An 18,225-nucleotide genomic window follows, 5' to 3' on the forward strand; every position below is an offset into this window, starting at 1 on the left:
TTACTCCATAAGGGACAACAGAACGGCAACGAAAGGACTGAGGAAGAGCAAGGAGTGTGCACGCAGACAGCCCGGGTTTCAGTGCCCTGGCGCTTCTGTTGCCTAACTGCCTCTCTTGATCACTTTACTCTCTATGTCTTGATTCCTTCAACTGTTAAACAGATTATGCTGTACCTTCTGCAGAGCGCTGTTTGAGGATACAATCAGAGGATGTGTGTAAAAATCTGCGATACAGGTAAAGTGAGTCATCTGTGTAATAGCTGACCCTGACACACACCCTTTCTAACTAAAAAAACAGGACCTGGAAATTCTAGCCAAGGTGCTGAAGATGTGGTTCGTATTTTGAAAAAATTACATTCGTCCAATGTAATTTTTTTTTTTTTTTCAATGTAATTTTTTAATTAATACAATTCTGGAAAGCCAAGGTTTTCCCAGCTGGCTACTCCATACAATAGCCGAATAAGGGTGGGCTATACGTAAGTCATTTTGACCAATTTTCGTTTTTCTACCATGAATTTTCTTCAACTTTGGTGCTTATTATAGATATTCTTTATGAGCATTAACAGAAAATAAAATTAAAAAAAGATTAAAAGGCCTATTAATGGAAAACTCAAGAGTAAATCATAACACACTTAACACTTTTTTTCACAAGGACAAGTATACTCAGAGTTCAGATGGTTGAACAGGTTTAATGCCAGTAAAACTGTTGTCTAGGTTGTGGAGACACTATGTTAGCTCCCCATGCTATTCCATGAACAGCATCATGAAGGGCAGAAACTGCTTTTTACAGAGGTGACATTGTGAGGATCTTGGGTTTTATTCAAGATTAGATTTCATTCTAAGTGTGCTAGGAAGCCACTGAAGGGTTGAAGAGTACAAGTATACCACAATGTGCATTATATTTTAAAAGACTACTCTAGGCTGCCTTCTCAATGTAATATGTAGGAACCAATGTGCAAGAAGAGTGGGGCTTATGAAAATGGAAAGTCTGAGGGACAGCAAGTATGGGGAGAAAAAAAAAATGAGTCTTTTGTAAACCTATTCAGATTGAAATGCTTTCTGGACTTCTGAGTGGAGATGAGAAAGTTAGGAGTTTGGTGTTTAGGGTAGATGTCTCGGCAAAAGATAAAAGTCTAAGGAATTACTGGCAGATAGACTTTATTTAGAGATGATATTTAAAATAACGGGATGGCACACAGTCAAGAAGTTGTCCAAGACTGACTCTGGGTCACTTCATTAGATAGAGATCCACAAAAGGCATCTGAAAGCAGCAGCCAATATGATATGAAGTAAACTAGGGCATAGTGTCTTGGAAGAGTAGTATAGACAGTATTTCAGAAAGGGAAGATATAGTTAGGAACAAAGGTTTTAGGCATAAAAGCAAAGAGATAAAAGTATATAAAATCAAAGACATTACAACATAATGATCCTACATGTAAACTGGAGAGACCTACATGATAACCAACCTAGTAGCAATAAGCATACCAGTGCACAGACTGTGATCTTGCATCACCATTACTAAAAGGGAAGGAAATACACAAGACTGAAAATTCTTATTATATGGCCTAAAAAGGGCTTCAAAAGGCTAGAGTGGTCATTTCAAAAGCTTGAGAGTCAAGTTCAAAAGGTTCCCACTCATCCAGGATGTGACAATATTGAGTATCAACAGTAATTACAACAGACTAAAACATATGAACTATGGTTTATTTATTTCGGCTGTGTTGGGTCTTTGTTGCTGCTTTGGCTTTTCTCTGGTTTTGGGGAGCAGAGGCTACTCTCGTTGTGGTGTGTACACTTCTCATTGCACTGGTTTCTTTTGTTGTGGAGAACCAGCTCTAGAGCATGGGCTATAGTAGTTGTAGCTCATGGGCTCAGAAGTTGTGGTTCCAAGTCTAGACCATAGACTCAAGAGTTGTGGTGAAGAAGAACAAGGTGAGTCGCTCAGTCGTGTCCGACTCTCTGCGACCCCGTGGACTGTAGCCAGCCAGGCTCCTCTGTCCATGGGATTCTCCAGGCAAGAGTACTGGAGTGGGGGTACACAGGCTTAGTTACCCCACGGCATGTGGGACCTTCCTGGACCAGGGATGGAACCCGTGTCTCCTGCACTGGCAGGTAGATTCTTTACTACTGAGCCACCAGGGGAACCCTGAACTATGATTTTAATAGATTAGTTTACAATGAGAGTACAGAAACAAACCAACTGGTTACCTTTGGAGACAAGATACTATGAGCAAATATTTAAAACTGATAAAAGGCAAGAAATATTTATCCTGCTTTTTCTATATGAATTATATACTTCAAGATAACCAAATAGTTGATGAAGGAAAGTCTATTTGTATAGGAGTCCTCCAGCTAATAAATGAAGAAATGATGGAAATCTAATTAATGAAATAACAGACTAGGCATTTATTATTAGCAGCTACTCAAATCACAAAAAGAGAGACAACTGGACATTAAGTGCCACACCATCCATGAAGAGTCTTCTGTCCTCCCAAAATCAACTTAAATCTGATCAAGTCTCTAGATTTAAGGACCAGTCTATTGCTCATCAAGGGCTCGGGGGGGGGAAAAAAAAGTATGCAATAAGTAAAATCTAGAATGTGAGAAACAGAACAAATGACCCATTTTCTTCAAAAGAATGAGGAAAAAAATAAAGAGAAGAAACTAATAGATAGGTTTTAGAGACACAGCAATCCAATGCAATCAATGACCCTTATTTCAACCTGGTTTAACTATACTAAAAAAAAAAAAAGAAGAATCAAAAAGGAGATTAGAGGACTTCACTGGTGGCCCAGTACTAAAGAATTCACCTGTCAATGTAGGGACACGGGTTTAGACTCTGGTCCAGGAAGACTCCACACGCCATGCGGCGACTGAGCCTGTGAGCCACCACTACTGTGCCCACGTGCCCTGGGGCCTGTGCTCTGCAACAAGGGAAGCCATGCGATGAGAATGGCGTGCACGGTAACTAGAGAGCAGCCCCCACTCGCCACAACCAGCAAAAGCCCGTAAGTAGCAGTGAAGACCCAGCACGTCCAAAAATAAAAAATTAATAAATTGTAAAAGACTACTGAGGAATTTAATTCTTAGGTAGGATGACAAGGAATCTCCTCCCAAGGAGGAGAAAGGGATCTGGGGCGCTCGAGGAGGAGAAAGGGACAAACGTTTTTTCCTATGTTCCTTTGTCTTAGTCACATAACACTTTTCTCCCCCCTTAAACGCTGAGTTGTTATGACACTCTATTTTGCCTAAGACTAACTTTGTTTAGTTTCATTTGCACTCGTCTCACATGCTAGCAAGGTAATGTTCAAAATTCTCCAAGCCAGGTTTCAACAGTATGTGAATCGTGAACTTCCAGATGTTCAAACTGGATTTAGAAAAGGCAGAGGAACCAGAGATCAAATTGCCAACATCTATTGGATCATTGAAAAAGCAAGAGAATTCCAGAAAAACATCTACTTGTGCTTTACTGACTATGCCAAAGCCTTTGATTGTGTGGATCACAACAAACTGTGGGAAATTCTTAAAGAGATGGGAATACCAGACCACCTAACTTGTATGCAAGGTTTCTCAGATTCCTGAGAAATCTGTATGCAAGTAAGAAGCAACAGTTAGAAGTGGACATGGACCAACAGACTGGTTCCAAATCGGGAAAGGAGTACGTCAAGGCTGTATATTGTCACCCTGCTTATTTAACTTATATGCAGAGTACATCACGTGAAAAGCTGGGCTGGATGAAGCACAAGCTGGAATCAAGATTGCTGGGAGAAATATCAATAACCTCAGATATGCAGATGACACCACTCTTATGGCAGAAAATGAAGAGGAACAAAAGAGCCTCTTGACGGAAGTGAAAGAAGAAAGTGAAAAAGCTGACTTAAAACAGCATTCAAAAAACCAAGGTCATGGCATCCAGTCCCATCACTTCATGGCAAATAGATGGAGAACAGTGGAAACAGTGACAGTCTTTATTTTGGGGGGCTCCAAAAATCACTGCAAATGGTGACTGAAGCCATGAAATTAAAAGACGCTTGCTCCTTGGAAGAAAAGCTATGACCAACCTAGACAGCATATTAAAAGGCAGAGACATTACTTTGCCAACAAAGGTCCATCTAGTCAAAGCTGCAGTGTTTCCAGTAGTCATGAATGAATGTGAGAGTTGGACTATAAAGGAAACTAAGCACCAAAGAATTGATGCTTTTGAACTGTGGTGTTGGAGAAGACTCTTGAGAGTCCCTTGGACTGCAAAGAGATCCAACCAGTCAATCCTAAAGGAAAGCAGTCCTGAATATTCATTGAAAAGACTGATGCTGAAGCTGAAACTCCAATACTTTGGCCACCTGATTTGAATGACTGATTGGAAAAGACCCTGATGCTGGGAAAGATTGAAGGCAGGAGGAGAAGGGGACAACAGAGGATGAGATGGTTGTATGGCATCACTGACTCGATGGACATGAGTTTGAGCAAGTTCCGAGAGTTGGTGATGGACAGGGAAGCCTGGAGTGCTGCAGTCCATGGGGCCGAAGAGTCAGACACGACTGAGCGACTGAGCTGACTGAAGACTAGTGAGTGGGGCACTCTCTGCCCTCTTCTGCTGTTCATGTCAGAGGCTTTCCCTAACCCTTTTCCACTGTCATAAAACTTTTGCCATAGGAAGCTCTGAGTGCCTGAAGCATCGTCTCTAGTCCTGATGCTAAATTCTCTTCTTTGGAGATAAAAAACAGAACATACTGTTCACCTAAGCTATCACTGCTCTTAAAAAAACAAAACAAAAACAGGCAATGAGAGATTTGAGTTGACTAGTTGGTGCTGTTAACGAATTGTAATTAAATGTTTATATGTCATTAGAGTGTAGTGGCTACATGTATACTTTTAAAGAGTCTTTGCTTTTAAAGATTTTAATTTAAAAAATCTACAAAGATGCTAAGATGATGAGTATTTTCTTAGAATAAACTGGAAACAGAAGTGGGTAGGGTATAGGTAAAATAAGACTGGCCATGAGATATTTGCTGAGGTTTGGCAAAAGGTACATGAGGGTCCATCACATTGTTTTCTATACTTTTATACTTGTTTGAAACTTTTGATAACAAAATTTTGTTTCATTCTCTTTAAAGGAGGGTATACTAAACTATACTCTTAAAAAAGATGATGTCAAAGCAAGACTGAGAACTGAATACTGGCATTGGCAAATTGGAGGTCATTGGAGACACTGGGAAGAGGGTTTTCAGTGACAGGTTGGTTACCACAGTGTAACTGGAATGAGTTCGTGCATAGGAGACAATACACTAGAGATGATTCTAAGGAGAAAGTAAAAATGGGAGTCAGCTGGAGTTTCCTGGCATTAAAAGCAGCTTTTTCTTTTTAATCAATGGAGAGAAAGAGCTTACTTCTCTACAGTAGGAATAATAAGATAAAAGCGGGAAACCACATAGGAGAGTAGGGCAACAAAAGCAGGAGTAAAGATCCTGAGTACGTGGGAGGAGCTGAGATCTGGCCCCAGAGTGTTCCCAGAGGGAACAGCTCACCTGCTCTCGCAGGCTAAAGGCACAGGAGAGAGAGAAGCAGGGTGATGATCTGCTGATAGAAGAATGAGGATGTTCTCTTTCAATTGCTCCTGTTTCCATAGTAGAACATAAAGGATGGCCATAAGCTAGGAGTCAGGAAACGGGAGGGGATGGTGAGAGGTCTGAAGGGAGAAGCTGTGCAATCATCATCCTGGGAAGTGGTAGGTGAGCTTACTGCAAGAATGTGGTAAGGATATCAAGTAGCACTGAAGGCTCATTAGAAATTTGTGATCCTAAACTTAAAGCAAAATTGATCATATTTTATATTGTATCTTTAACCATGCTCAACTGCTCTGATGGAGAAGGACTGGACAAGTCCAAGACTGGATTTTAACCAGGGTTGGGATTTTTGTCATAAAAGTATGATGGAGGGCGAAAGAGAAAGGAGCTGAGAAGCGCAACAGTGTGTTATAGCGATAATCACTGAATGATAATGAATTATAATGATGATTACAGAAAACAGGTGGGGTAATATAGGAAGTAAGGACCTAAGGGGAATGTTTAGGCTTGTAATATGGTTTAAAGAATTGTTACAAAGGAAAAAACCAGAGAGAATATGGTATAAAGATAGGAGACAATAGTCTAAGAATAGGACACTTATAATTAGACTTTGAAGGTGGTACAGTTACTAGTAATGGCAAGCAAGAGTGAAAAAAATGATCTTTGAAAGTAAAAAGCAAGAGATTGGATTGGACTGATTTTTGTAGTAGAAATCACCAAGAATGATGAAAAGAGCTGAAGTAGAGCCATGATAGTGAGTCAGATCTTAAATCTTCAGTGGAAAAGAAGGAAGATCAGACTTTAAAAGACTGCAAAAGAGCAAGGGGCAGACTTTACTCTAGTGATATATATTTCAAAGGAGCTGCAGTTTTTAGGGAAGAAGAGTGACCCAAAAGGGGTAAGGATGAACAAGAATACCTAAGCTTCCCCTTGGCTCTGTGGTATGTGGGGTCTGGAAGACAAAAAAGCCATAACATAGAAGGTCTGCAAAGGAATCAGCCTCATTAGGGGAGGGCCAGGTGTCAGCAAGAATGCCAAGAGAGCTGCTGCTGCTAAGTCCCTTCAGTGGTGTCCGACTCTGTGCAACCCCATAGATGGCAGACTACCAGGCTCCCCCGTCCCTGGGACTGTCCAGGCAAGAACACTGGAGTGGGTTGCCATTTCCTTCTTCAATGCATGAAAGTGAAAAGTGAAAGAGCAGGATGATTCAAATCACAGCCTAAAGCTCACCATGTAAAACAAAGATTATTTTCCTGCCTCTGTCACAAAAGCACTATTGTTACACTTACTTCTAAAGAGATGGTTTCATTTAGCTACGCTTATATCTAAAGAGAAGGTTTTATTTAGCCATACTCACTTCTATTGAGACGGTTGCTACACAGTTGCTATACTCACTTCTAGTGAGACAGTTTCATTTAGCTACTTCAAAAGATAATAAAAAGTGTTCAGTCTTTACTTACCTTCCTGTTGTAACTGAGCCAAGAAAAGTGCAAGGTATGTGTCTGATATTAATTCTGGACCCGTCAAAAGAGAATTCAAGTTGAACCACTGGAAGACAAATTGTCAATATTTAAGTTAGTGCACATTGTAAGTAATAAGTTTCACATGTTATGAACTGATATAACCCATCTAAACTTAGTAAGACTGTTTAAACACTGAAACATGTCAAATTAAGATTTTTTAAAAGTAATTAAATCATGCTGCTGCTGCTGCTAAGTCGCCTCAGTCGTGTCCGACTCTGTGCGCCCCCAGAGTCGGCAGCCCACCAGGCTCCCCCGTCCCTGGGATTCTCCAGGCAAGAACACTGGAGTGGGTTGCCATTTCCTTCTCCAAATCATACAATTTTTAAAAACTGAAATAAAATGTTGCAATTTTATCACTATTAAATGTTTTAAAAGTCTGCTTTAAGTCATAAACTTTAAATCCCCCCTTCAAAAAAGAAAAGAAACTGATAGTATTTGAAAGTATCCTTATTGTAGCCATAATTAAATCTTTTTCAAAGGAACAGTCCAACAAAACCCCGATCACATTATATTGATGTGGAAGGAAAATGACAACTATGAAGTTTTCCCACTGCTGATAATTTTGGTCAAAATATTTTAATTGTGAGAAGGCTAGACATTCCAGGAAGAGAATTTTTAATCACCAACTCATTTTTAAAAGATCACTAAACCACTACTGCATGTAATTAACATCGTTTGTTCACTATTTCATGGGCATCCTAATTTAACCCACAAGATAGAGCAGTTTCAGAAGTTATTGTCAGCACCATCACCAAATGCTTTTTGTGAATTTTACCAGAGATGATAATTATTTTTCTCATCTTTTTCTTTACACAGGGGCCTCAGACAAGAGTCTATAGTGAAAAATACAATTTTAATCAAAAATATAAATTAGAACCAAAGATGATAAGCCATAATTTGACATTTCCAGCACTGCCATTCCCTTCTCCAGCAGTTCCCAACCCAGGGATCGAACCCAGGTCTCTTGCATGGCAGGTAGATTCTTTACCATCTGAGCTACCAGGGAAGCTGAGTTTGTCAAAGATAATGTGAAATGTGTAAATTCAATTTTGAAGAACTAACATTTACAAAATTTCTCAAAATAATAATGTAAGTTTACATGCAAATCAATACAAAGGAATTCCAGACTCTAAGACTTCATATCTTGAAAGTGAAGAACAGCTGATCATATTTTTATATATTTAAATAAAACCCCTAGGTTAAACACACTTGGGAGAGTCCTGCCTTGGTTTTTCCCAGGGTTGATTCCTACCTGGGTGGGTCTCTCCTGCACCAAACCACACTTACTTACTTGCTCTTTGCCACCCAGGAGGGACCATTTAAGATGAAGCTGCTTCTAAGCAGCAAACTTAAAATAGTAGGGCTTTTGTTTCAGAATTATCTTGTATTGATTTAACTCAATGTACTCTTTCCTAATTTCCTTTTCTGTTTCATACTGGCTTATTTAAAAAAAAAAAAAAAAACAACAGCTCTATTTAAGTGTACTTGAAATGTAATAGACTGCACATATATTAAGTGTACAATTTGAAGTTTTAACATATGTATATACCCATGAAACCATCACCACCACCAAGAAAGTGAACATTTTTGTCACTGCCAAGTTTCCCGTGCCCCTTGTAATCCTCCTTATCCATTGCTCCTTGCCTCCCTCATCCAGGCAATCACTGTCATTATAGATTAGGTTACATTTTCTATGCTTTTATGTAAATGGAACACTATAATGAGCCCCTGGTGGCTCAGACATTAAAGAGTCTGCCTGCAGTGTGGGAGACTCAGGTTTGACCCTTGTGTTGGGAGATCCCCTGGAGAAGGAAACTGCAACCCACTCCAGTATTCTTGCCTGGAGAATCTCATGGAGGGAGGAGCTTGGCAGGCTACAGTCCATGGGGTCGCAAAGAATCGGATACAACTGAGCAACTTCACTTTCTTCTTTTCTTTTCTATGGTATATAGTACTTTGTGTCTAGTTTCTTTCACTCAGCATAATTAATTTGAGATTCATCCACGCTGTTGCATGTATCAATAATTCATTCTTTTTCATTACATTCATCTGTTTTCAGTAACCCTCTTTCAAAGAGTCAAAATTCTGAGAAAAAGGACATTAAAAATTGTCTCAAAAATGGTATTGGGTATACAAAGACCACTGGTAATTATTTTTAAAAATAACACTTTTGGTACTTTTCTTGATCTTATAAAAACCTTGCTCAAGACACATTCCATTTTTTTTTTAATAGAAATGATTTATGTAGACACATGTATTACATGGCATTTTGGAATGTGAATAACCTTGTTAAGCTAAAACAAATTGGCTGAAAATTTTTATTCATACTGGACACTATTTCAGGCTTTGTGACACTGCTATGCTTAACACAAACCTAAGAAAAATAGAAGTTAGCTGACAGAACATCTTTGTCACATAAAAACTTACTTATGTCTAAATATGGCTGTCTTGTCTTAAATAGAGAATTTTACTTACGTCCTATCTATCTAGATTGTAACCAGGCCACAAATACGCATTACTGGTGAGTTTCTTCATCTTTAAGGCACCAATCCCTTACACTTTAGTTGCAAATGAGGTACAGAATGAGAAAAAAGACAGGCAAGGAGGGGAAGAGTTACCTGTTTTCCTAATTTTCTAACTGTAAACCAGTGTTCTTTATAGTTGCATATAAATGATCTTTCATTTCTAGAAACAGGAAAAAGCACATATGCAATATTAAGCTGAAATATTAGAATCATATTCATTTAGTTTGTCAATTAGAAAATACTATACAAGACCTATGATGACTTCGGATTATATTTACAGTTTTAAGAATCACTGATTTTTTAAGAATTACAAAACAGTATAAATCTCTGGAGATCGGTGATGCCATACAAAAACAACAGCACCACACCCCATTCAAGGATCAGCTCTGCGCTGCCACACGTGGAGGGGTCAGGGAGGCTCGGGGACAGATGTTCACAGACAGCCCCGAAAGGCAAACCAGGAACACCTGAGGGGATAAAATGGGGACTATCACAACAAAAGCAGGCCAGACTTATTTTTCCCCTTTAAGAAAGTATAAATTTAAAAATCAAATATAGGAAAAGCAAAATAATCTTACATGGGATCAATCCTGAGCCTCTGGTACTCTGGACTGTTAAACAGGATTAGCTCTAAACCCCAAACTTTCAAGGCATTGCTTATAACCTGTTAAAAAAAAAAAATTTTTTTTTTTTAAATTCCAAATAAGTAGTGTTAAGGCATGTTAGTTGTAGAAACAATTTTAGTTCATAGATAAATTTCCCCAGTAGGCTACGGGTTTTAAAGTGCACATGCATGTGTGTATGTGTGTGTGTGTGCATGTGGATATATCACTATATACATCAAATATCCATATATAACAATATAGACATAACATTTAAAAGAGTACCTTTTACACCAAGTTTCTGGAATTGTATGAGAACCATACATGTCCTAGATAGAACTGCCTCCAAAATCTAGATGTATATTCCATCCAGTTAGTGCTATTCTTAAAGCAAGTCCATTGCATTCATTTGGCTACTATGAGTCCTGCTTTAGAAAACTGACAGTCAACTTACTATACGGAATAATGATAATTTTACATCTATTAAAATGAGTTATTTCTGAGGATTTAAACTGAAGTTTTCATCAAGTCTAAACTTCTTTTATCGTGGGTTTGTGATTTGTAGGAAACCAAAAGATACACTTGATTATTTCAAACTGAGGAGGAAAAAAAAGGAAAATTTTTGAAAATTCACCACCTACCCTCCAAGGTATCCAACAAAGCAGCAAGTGAAGCAGGCATGAGTATAGACAAAAAGTGAATGATCTGTGCCCACTGCACAAACAGGAAATGGCAAGCGCTGAGCCCATTCAGGCCCCTGCTCTGGGCCCGTTACCTGTAACAGCAGGTAATAGCAGCTGTTACCTGTAACCATCCACAGTGAAGCCCTGGCTGGAAATGCTGGTGACCGAGGAGTCCAGGAGGACGGAACAGGGGAACACATACAGAGATATCTGCAGGTCCCCCAACAGAGGTTCTAAAGAACTCTGGATACACCTCACAGGTGTTAGGAATGGAATGAAAGATCCACACATGAAAGAATCAGTCTCCCGAGTATCATATATATATTCACCCACAGAATTCAAGGGGAGAGATAAGTTCCAAAAAAGGGAAAAGACGAAAGCCACAGACCATAATGAAGGAATCCAATCCTGGTAGGCTGATTTAAATGCAAGGTTAGCAAAGGGTTCCCCTCTGTCCATGGGATTTCCCAGGCAAGAATACTGGAGTGGGTTGTCATTTGCTTCTCCAGGAGATCTTCCTGACCCAGGGAGCAAACCTGCGTCTCCTTCATTGGCAGGCAGATTCTCTACTGCTGATCCATGAGGGAAGCCTTTGAAATACTGTGACTTACTGGAATTACAGTTATTAGCTCACAGATTCAAATTACCAACCTCCTTTGAAAAAGGAAGGCCTTCTCTAAAACGAAGAATCTACTGTCCTAATTTTCATGTTTATCTATATAGAAAACTAGTATTCTAAAGGATAATCATATACTTTTATACTCAATGTACTGGAGGAACTTCTGACGGTCACATCAATAAAGTGACTATGAAAGTCTGTGAAAAGCACACCCTGAACTCAGAGCCTGGGATATAAACAACACTTAGCACATGCTTGTGACTACTTACTTGAATAGAGAAAAAGCCACTGTCATCCATATTTCCAGAAGGCTGCTGTTGAATTTGGAGAGGTGGTTGGGGCGGGGATTAAGGGTCGGGAGAGAAGAGTAAAGTGTCATTAGTGTGCGTATTTAAAATAACATCTTGTGCATTCCCATCTACAAAGCCGAGAGCTGAGTTATAATTAACAAGTCAGATCCCCATTGGAAGAGAAGCTCATCTCTTTCTAAACACTACCCACATTTTTTAAGAAGCATGATTTAGTGAGTTTAAAATCGGTACCTGCAAAAATGTGCGATAGTCTTCACTAGTAACTCCTCCTTCTGCCATTCTCATCCTCTCTTCCTCATCTAGCTGATGTGCAATTGAAGATAATTCCACAGGGCTGAAGTATTCTCCTTGCAGTAGGTTATTCAAGCAATGTTGAGCACAAAGTGAGCCTTCTTGCTAATATTTCCAAAAGAAAAAATTCAAATGTGATTTGTAAAACAGATTTGTACAATATCTTCTCCAAAGAGATATGTAATCATTAACTTCTTAACACAGCCAAACCAAACAGTTTTAGCTTTAGAAACCATGAATAACCCAGGTATGGGCGTTTCCACTTGCTAACATTTATTTTATAACTCTTACCACTAATGTAACTACAATTATATGATCAATTATATGGTCAAAAACAATGATTTATATTAAACAAACATCATCTATATCAAATCTTATATTTTACTAAAAATTACAATAAACATTTAGCCTCCCTCATTTTCAGTAGCTAAAATAAATTCACTTTTGGAAATTCCATGGTAAATTACTAATGCTGAAAAGAACATTTAATCCCTAGAACATTTGTTCTTTCAATAAGATTTAAATGTTTGTTCATGGGATGTTTATGTACTTCATTTAATGAGTACATTTAAATGTTCATTCATGGAATTTCAAATCCATGAACAGATGAATCTCAAGAACTGACACAGTAAGACAAATTCTGTTCCATGTTTATGGAGACTTGTAGCTACAAAAAAAATGAGGTTCTCTTAAAGAAAGATAAGGCACACACTGCTCAGAAAATCCCTTGCTCAGAAAATCATGCTTGGAGCTCACTTCTAGACAAGGCAGCAATGAGACTGCATCCAAGCTCGGGTCTCCGTGGGATCACTGGCTTCCTGTTATGGGGGTGGGAAGAATTCAACTTTCCACAAGCCCCAAGGTCTTCGGGCACTGGCAACTGGCTTTCTCACACAACTGGCACCCAAACCTAAACCCAGGATACCCTCAACTAAGTAGCCTGAGTATCACCCTTCTCCCCTCAACAATGCTGCTCTCCTGTTTCCCTATAAGAAGGGAGACTCATGGGTGGATGCGGTCCCTCCCCGTGCACCCAGCGCCAGGTTGGACTCCAAGGGATAATGACAGTTGGGAGAATACCTTCTCCTGCTAAAAACCCTGATGCTCTAAGTTATCCATTTCCCTAGAAAAGTCTATTCTTTAACCCAGCCTGTCTGACATCCTGCAATTTATTCTGAGCTATGTCACACAACAGATCTGACCCCAAAGACCAACACCATGCAAGACACATCTTTTTCCTGATTTAATTTTCTGGGAACAAAATTCAGGAATGCAGCACTGAGACAGTCTGAGTGTGAGCTAGGGGGCTGAGACAAGTTTATCTTCTTATTTTGGTACTGAATAAACAGCTTGAACTTAAAGAAGGCACTATCTACCCCTCAAATCATAGTTACGATGGTGAGAGAGGACTTGTCTGCACCTCTTTTTCCTTCTACTGTATTTCTACTACCAGAAAGCACCTCCCACCAAATAATATGTAGGTTGGAGGGAAAGACCCTGATGCTAGGAAAGATTGAAGGCGGGAGGAGAAGGGGACGACAGAGAATGATATGGTTGGATGGCATCACTGACTCAATGGACATGAGTTTGAGCAAGCTCCGGGAGTTGATGATGGACAGGGAGGCCTGATGTGCTTGCAGTCCATGGGGTCACAAAGAGTCGGACACAACTGAGTGACGGAACTGAACTGAACTGAACAGATGTCCTACTTATATTCTATTGAAAAATGGGCAAGACAAGCAAGTACTCACAAGAGGATAGCCAATGGATTAAAAAACACAAAAGGGGGCTCACCTTCATTTTAACTATGAGAGGAATGCATATTAATGTTAACAGTATGTTATTACTACACACTCCAGAATGACTAAAATGTTGGAGAGGATTAGACATCAAAACTGTTCCACACTACTGACAAAAGTATAAATTAGTCTAACCACTTTGGAAAACTATCTGGAGTATCTACTACAACTTAACATCTACCAACCCTATGATCTAGCAACTCCACCATTAGGTACATAGCATAAGCAACAGAAATGCATACAGATGTACATCAAAAGACAACTACCCAAATGCAAATGCTCCTCACAGTAGAATGGCTAAAATGTGCTATAGTCACAAAGAAATACTATACAATAACATACTGTGTAACAGTGAGTTGCTCAGTTACAACCGGATTCTTTGTAAGCCCATGGATTGTAGCCCACCAGGCTCCTCAGTCTGTGGAATTCTCCAGGCAAGAATACTGGAGTGGGTTGCCATTTCCTCCTCCACGGGATCTTCCAGACCCAGGGATCAAACCGGGGTCTACCTGCATTGCAGGCAGATTCTTTACCATCTGAGACATCAAGGAAGCCCTATTATATTGGCCACCAAACTGCAAATTATTCAAAGGCTCCTTCCAGGAGAATGGCTAAATTGTGTTACATTCACAAAGAAATACTATATAACAACATACTATGTAAAATTGAGTCTACTCAAAGGCTCCTCCCAGGAGAATGGCTAAATTGTGTTATAGCCACAAAGAAATACTATATAACAACATATTATGTAACAAGGAGTTAACTACATAACATAACAATACTATATAATAATGAGTTAACCACAACTACCTGCAACAAAATGGGTAACTCAATCAGTGTTAAACACCAGACTTGACTCAAAAGAGTATACTATATATGATTCCATTTACAAAATCTCAAAACAGACAAAACTGATTAACCAATGATGTTAGAAATCAGGATAGAGGTTACCCTTGCAGGGGTGGAGGGAGCCGTGGTATCCTGGAAGAGGACATAGGGGGCTTATAGGATGCAGGTAAATGTTCTATTACTTGATGTAAATATTATTTACACACGTGTCCATTTCATGAGAATTCATTGAGCTGTGCCCCTACATGTGTTATCCTTAATAAAAAATTCAAATAACAAAATAACAAAAAAGTCTCTATTAAGATACGCTCTTTCACTTCAAGAGCTACCTAATTCAGTGACCAGATACTACAAACAGCAGAGGTGGTATTCAAACCCAGGCAGAGTTTGTACTATTAACACTTCCTTAAGCCACTTATTTGGAACTTGGTGATTCTTAAACCTCAAATAGCCTGAAGATGGTTAGGAAAGTGTAGTCTCTCTCTCACACAACAAAAACATCATGAATGTCATAAAGTCAAAGCTCAGCATCTTTCCAGTATTTTCACTAATTTTAAATACAATCCCAACAAGTTCGGTTATCATTCTCAGTTGTAAATGCATAAAAGTATCAATTCAGATGGCACAAAAATAACCTCACTGAGAGCAGTCAGCAATAGAACTGATAAAGACAGAAAGCAGGTACCAGACACCACCCCCCCCACCCCCCCCCCACCCCCCGCCAAAAAAAATCCAAACAACAAAAAACCAGTACTAGGTGGCCATGTAGCATTAGGGTTTAAGTTAGGGACTGGCAAACTCTAGCCCTTGGGCCATATTCACTCTGCACCAGTAGCTAAGAAATGATTTTCACATTTTTAGATGGTTGGGAAAGCATACAGATACACACACACACACAAATATGTGAGAACATAAATGACTTGGAAAGTCTAAAATATTTACAGAAAAACTGTTTAGATAAACAGCACCATATCATCTTAGATGCTCAAGGAACATTCTTGATTCATTTAGATTTTTATTGAGCACCTACCATGTGCCAGACACTGGGGACATATCAATGAACAACTCTTGAGTTTACATTTCAACTTACTAAAGGGCACTCAAAGTGACAACTCTGAAAATGGGGAAATCAGAACTCCAAGAGGAAGTGACTACAAAGTTCTCTGCAGGTAGACATCCCTACATGCACAGATTCCTATCGGCCACAGTTGGTTCTCTGACTCTATATGAGGAGCAGGGGAAGGGAGTGCTCTGGAAAATGTCATATTGAGCTCAAACATCCCCAAAATGGCCTCTGTAGAAAATGGGCAACGGGTCCTATGGTTATAGGTGCTTTCCCTACCTCTGAACTATGCCTGAAGAACCTGAAGAGTCTTCATTTGCTAAGTACATGTAAGGTGATGAGGGTAAATGTGTTCTTCAAGAGTCTTTAAATTCAGGCTGATAATTCAGGGTGACTTCTCTAAGTTTAGTGGATTTTCATTAGGCTAGTGTCCAACTTCTTCTGATATCATAATTAAGCAGTTACCTCCACTGCAATCTAACCAGACTAGGTACTAATCAATATTGTTTTTTAAAAAACAAACAAACAAAAAAAAACCACTGCATGGTCCTCAAAAAGTGATGTGGAAAAATTTAAAGTTTTCAGTGGGAAATATCTGGTTCTACAGCAAAGCTTCTGAAATTAGTCATAAAAATTTGTCCACTTAAGGTTCTTTTCATCCAACCTCCTTAGCCAAGCAACTAAATTTCTTCTCCAAGATTCATATATGTCAGTCAACTGAAAAGATTAGTGATAACCAAACACTGAGTCCTTCCTCATCCACCAAAACAAAACAAAACAAAACAAAAACTTTCTGAAATGTTTTCTATAAAGAAAAGCATTCCATAACAATTTGTTTGAATTTATACTGCACTTCCTTTGTCTCTTATTGCTTTGATTGCTGTGTGTGTGCATTTTAAAATGGATATATAAGTATTTAACAAAACAAAACCTCTTTGCTCCTACTAAATAACAGCCTCAGCAGCAACTCGTTCCAAACATGAAACTACTAGGAAATAAGATACGCGTTTAAGCCGACCTGAGGAAGGTTTCATTCACACTCAAATGAAATCGTAATTGTATGCGAAAAAAGACGAGTTTATCCACATGCCACAAACATTAATCTTCAAGTGCATAGTCATGGAAGAATCAAAGCACAATGGGCTAGGCAGACAACAACAACATTATTCCTGCCCATCCTTAATACCTAACAAGAAAGCTGGCCTCCTGATCCGGAAAGATGCCACTACCGAAAGAAACGAAACCCAAACATCTCGTAACACAAACTGTTGTGACGACTTCCCAGTGCAGAGGCGCACCGGGTTTCCTACTTCACTTCGCTGAAGTGTCACGCCCTCCATGGGACGAGCCAAGGTCCCAGCCTCGGGAGGCTTACGGACCCAGTGCAGGACAAGGATCTAAGGGTATGGGAGATTCCAATATAGAACTGAGGAGACCAGAGAAGGAAAAGTTAATTCTTCCAAGGACCAGGACTGGCAGAGTCGGGTGAAGTTGGGAAGGATAGAGGGAGATGTCCAAGAGGTGATTAGCTAGGATGTGGGGAGACGGAGAGAGGGAGACAGGAGAAGAAATCCCACGGAAAGTGGAGGGGAAGCGCTGAAGCCATCCCCTCTCTCGTGCCCGGAGGCGCCCCCGGCCCGGCCCTTATCCCCTCCCGGCTTCCTAAATATCCCCGGACCGGGTCTCCTCCGGATCCTCGGGCACGGGCCTTGGGGTGCAATGGGGACATCGGTGAAGCTCCCCTCGCGGGGGAGCTCCTCCCGCCGGCGAGATCTGGATGGGGGCCTCTCGGGCCCCACCCAGCTCCCCTGGAGGCGGTGTTGCCGCGCCCCACGCCCGCCACCACGCCGCGGACAGCTCCCCACCGAACGTGGACACTCACTTTTTCGTGGAAGATGGACTCCATGTTTATTTGTCTGGAGCCAACGGCCCCCGCGCCGAACCACCCCCCTCCAGCTCCGCCCCCGGCCCCACCTCTCCGCCCCCTCCCCGCCCCACCACGGTCCGCCCTGCCCACGTGCCTCACGTAGACCAATCATCCACGAGAATGCGAGTCACGTGGAGCGACGAGGCGTGAACGCTGGGCGGTAAATGAGGGGCACGTGACCTTCGTAGCGCATCCTAGCATCCCTGGGTTATCCCCGCAAGCTGGGGAGTGCTGCAGCGCCGCCTGCCGAATGGAGGATCATCTCCCCTTCCCACTCATTGTGATGGATTCTTAAGCTTCTGGGGATTTGTTTTGAATAAGGATCACTGAGGTTCTATGTTCTTTTTGTTTTCTACTTTTACTTTGTATTTGTATTGTCTTTTTATCATATTTGCTTACGGTGATTTAATATCTTGCTCCTCCCCCACAGAAATTCTCATTGCATCTCAATACCGACCACGTGTGTGAA

At 40.3% G+C, this 18,225-nt stretch overlaps 1 protein-coding gene across 2 annotated transcripts in view; it reads right to left on the reverse strand.

Annotated features, from left to right (window-relative positions):
• The window catches only part of ATXN3 (ataxin 3), a 44,379-nt gene extending 26,572 nt beyond the window's left edge, over window positions 1–17,807 (reverse strand). The window contains exons 1-6 of one of the 2 annotated variants that reach the window (XM_043922325.1): window positions 17,712–17,807; window positions 12,059–12,223; window positions 11,786–11,830; window positions 10,191–10,276; window positions 9,706–9,772; window positions 7,025–7,112 (exon numbers count right to left, since the gene is read on the reverse strand). In XM_043922325.1, coding sequence (XP_043778260.1) covers window positions 7,025–7,112; window positions 9,706–9,772; window positions 10,191–10,276; window positions 11,786–11,830; window positions 12,059–12,223; window positions 17,712–17,735 — 475 coding nt within the window. In that variant the 5' untranslated portion in view covers window positions 17,736–17,807. The remainder of the gene's footprint in view (window positions 1–7,024; window positions 7,113–9,705; window positions 9,773–10,190; window positions 10,277–11,785; window positions 11,831–12,058; window positions 12,224–17,711) is intronic. The other variant, XM_043922326.1, reaches the window with a different exon arrangement.
• Window positions 17,808–18,225: the final 418 nt, after the last annotated feature.

Source organism: Cervus elaphus, chromosome 13 (assembly GCF_910594005.1).
Source record: "Cervus elaphus chromosome 13, mCerEla1.1, whole genome shotgun sequence".
NCBI classification, from domain to species: Eukaryota; Metazoa; Chordata; class Mammalia; order Artiodactyla; family Cervidae; genus Cervus; species Cervus elaphus.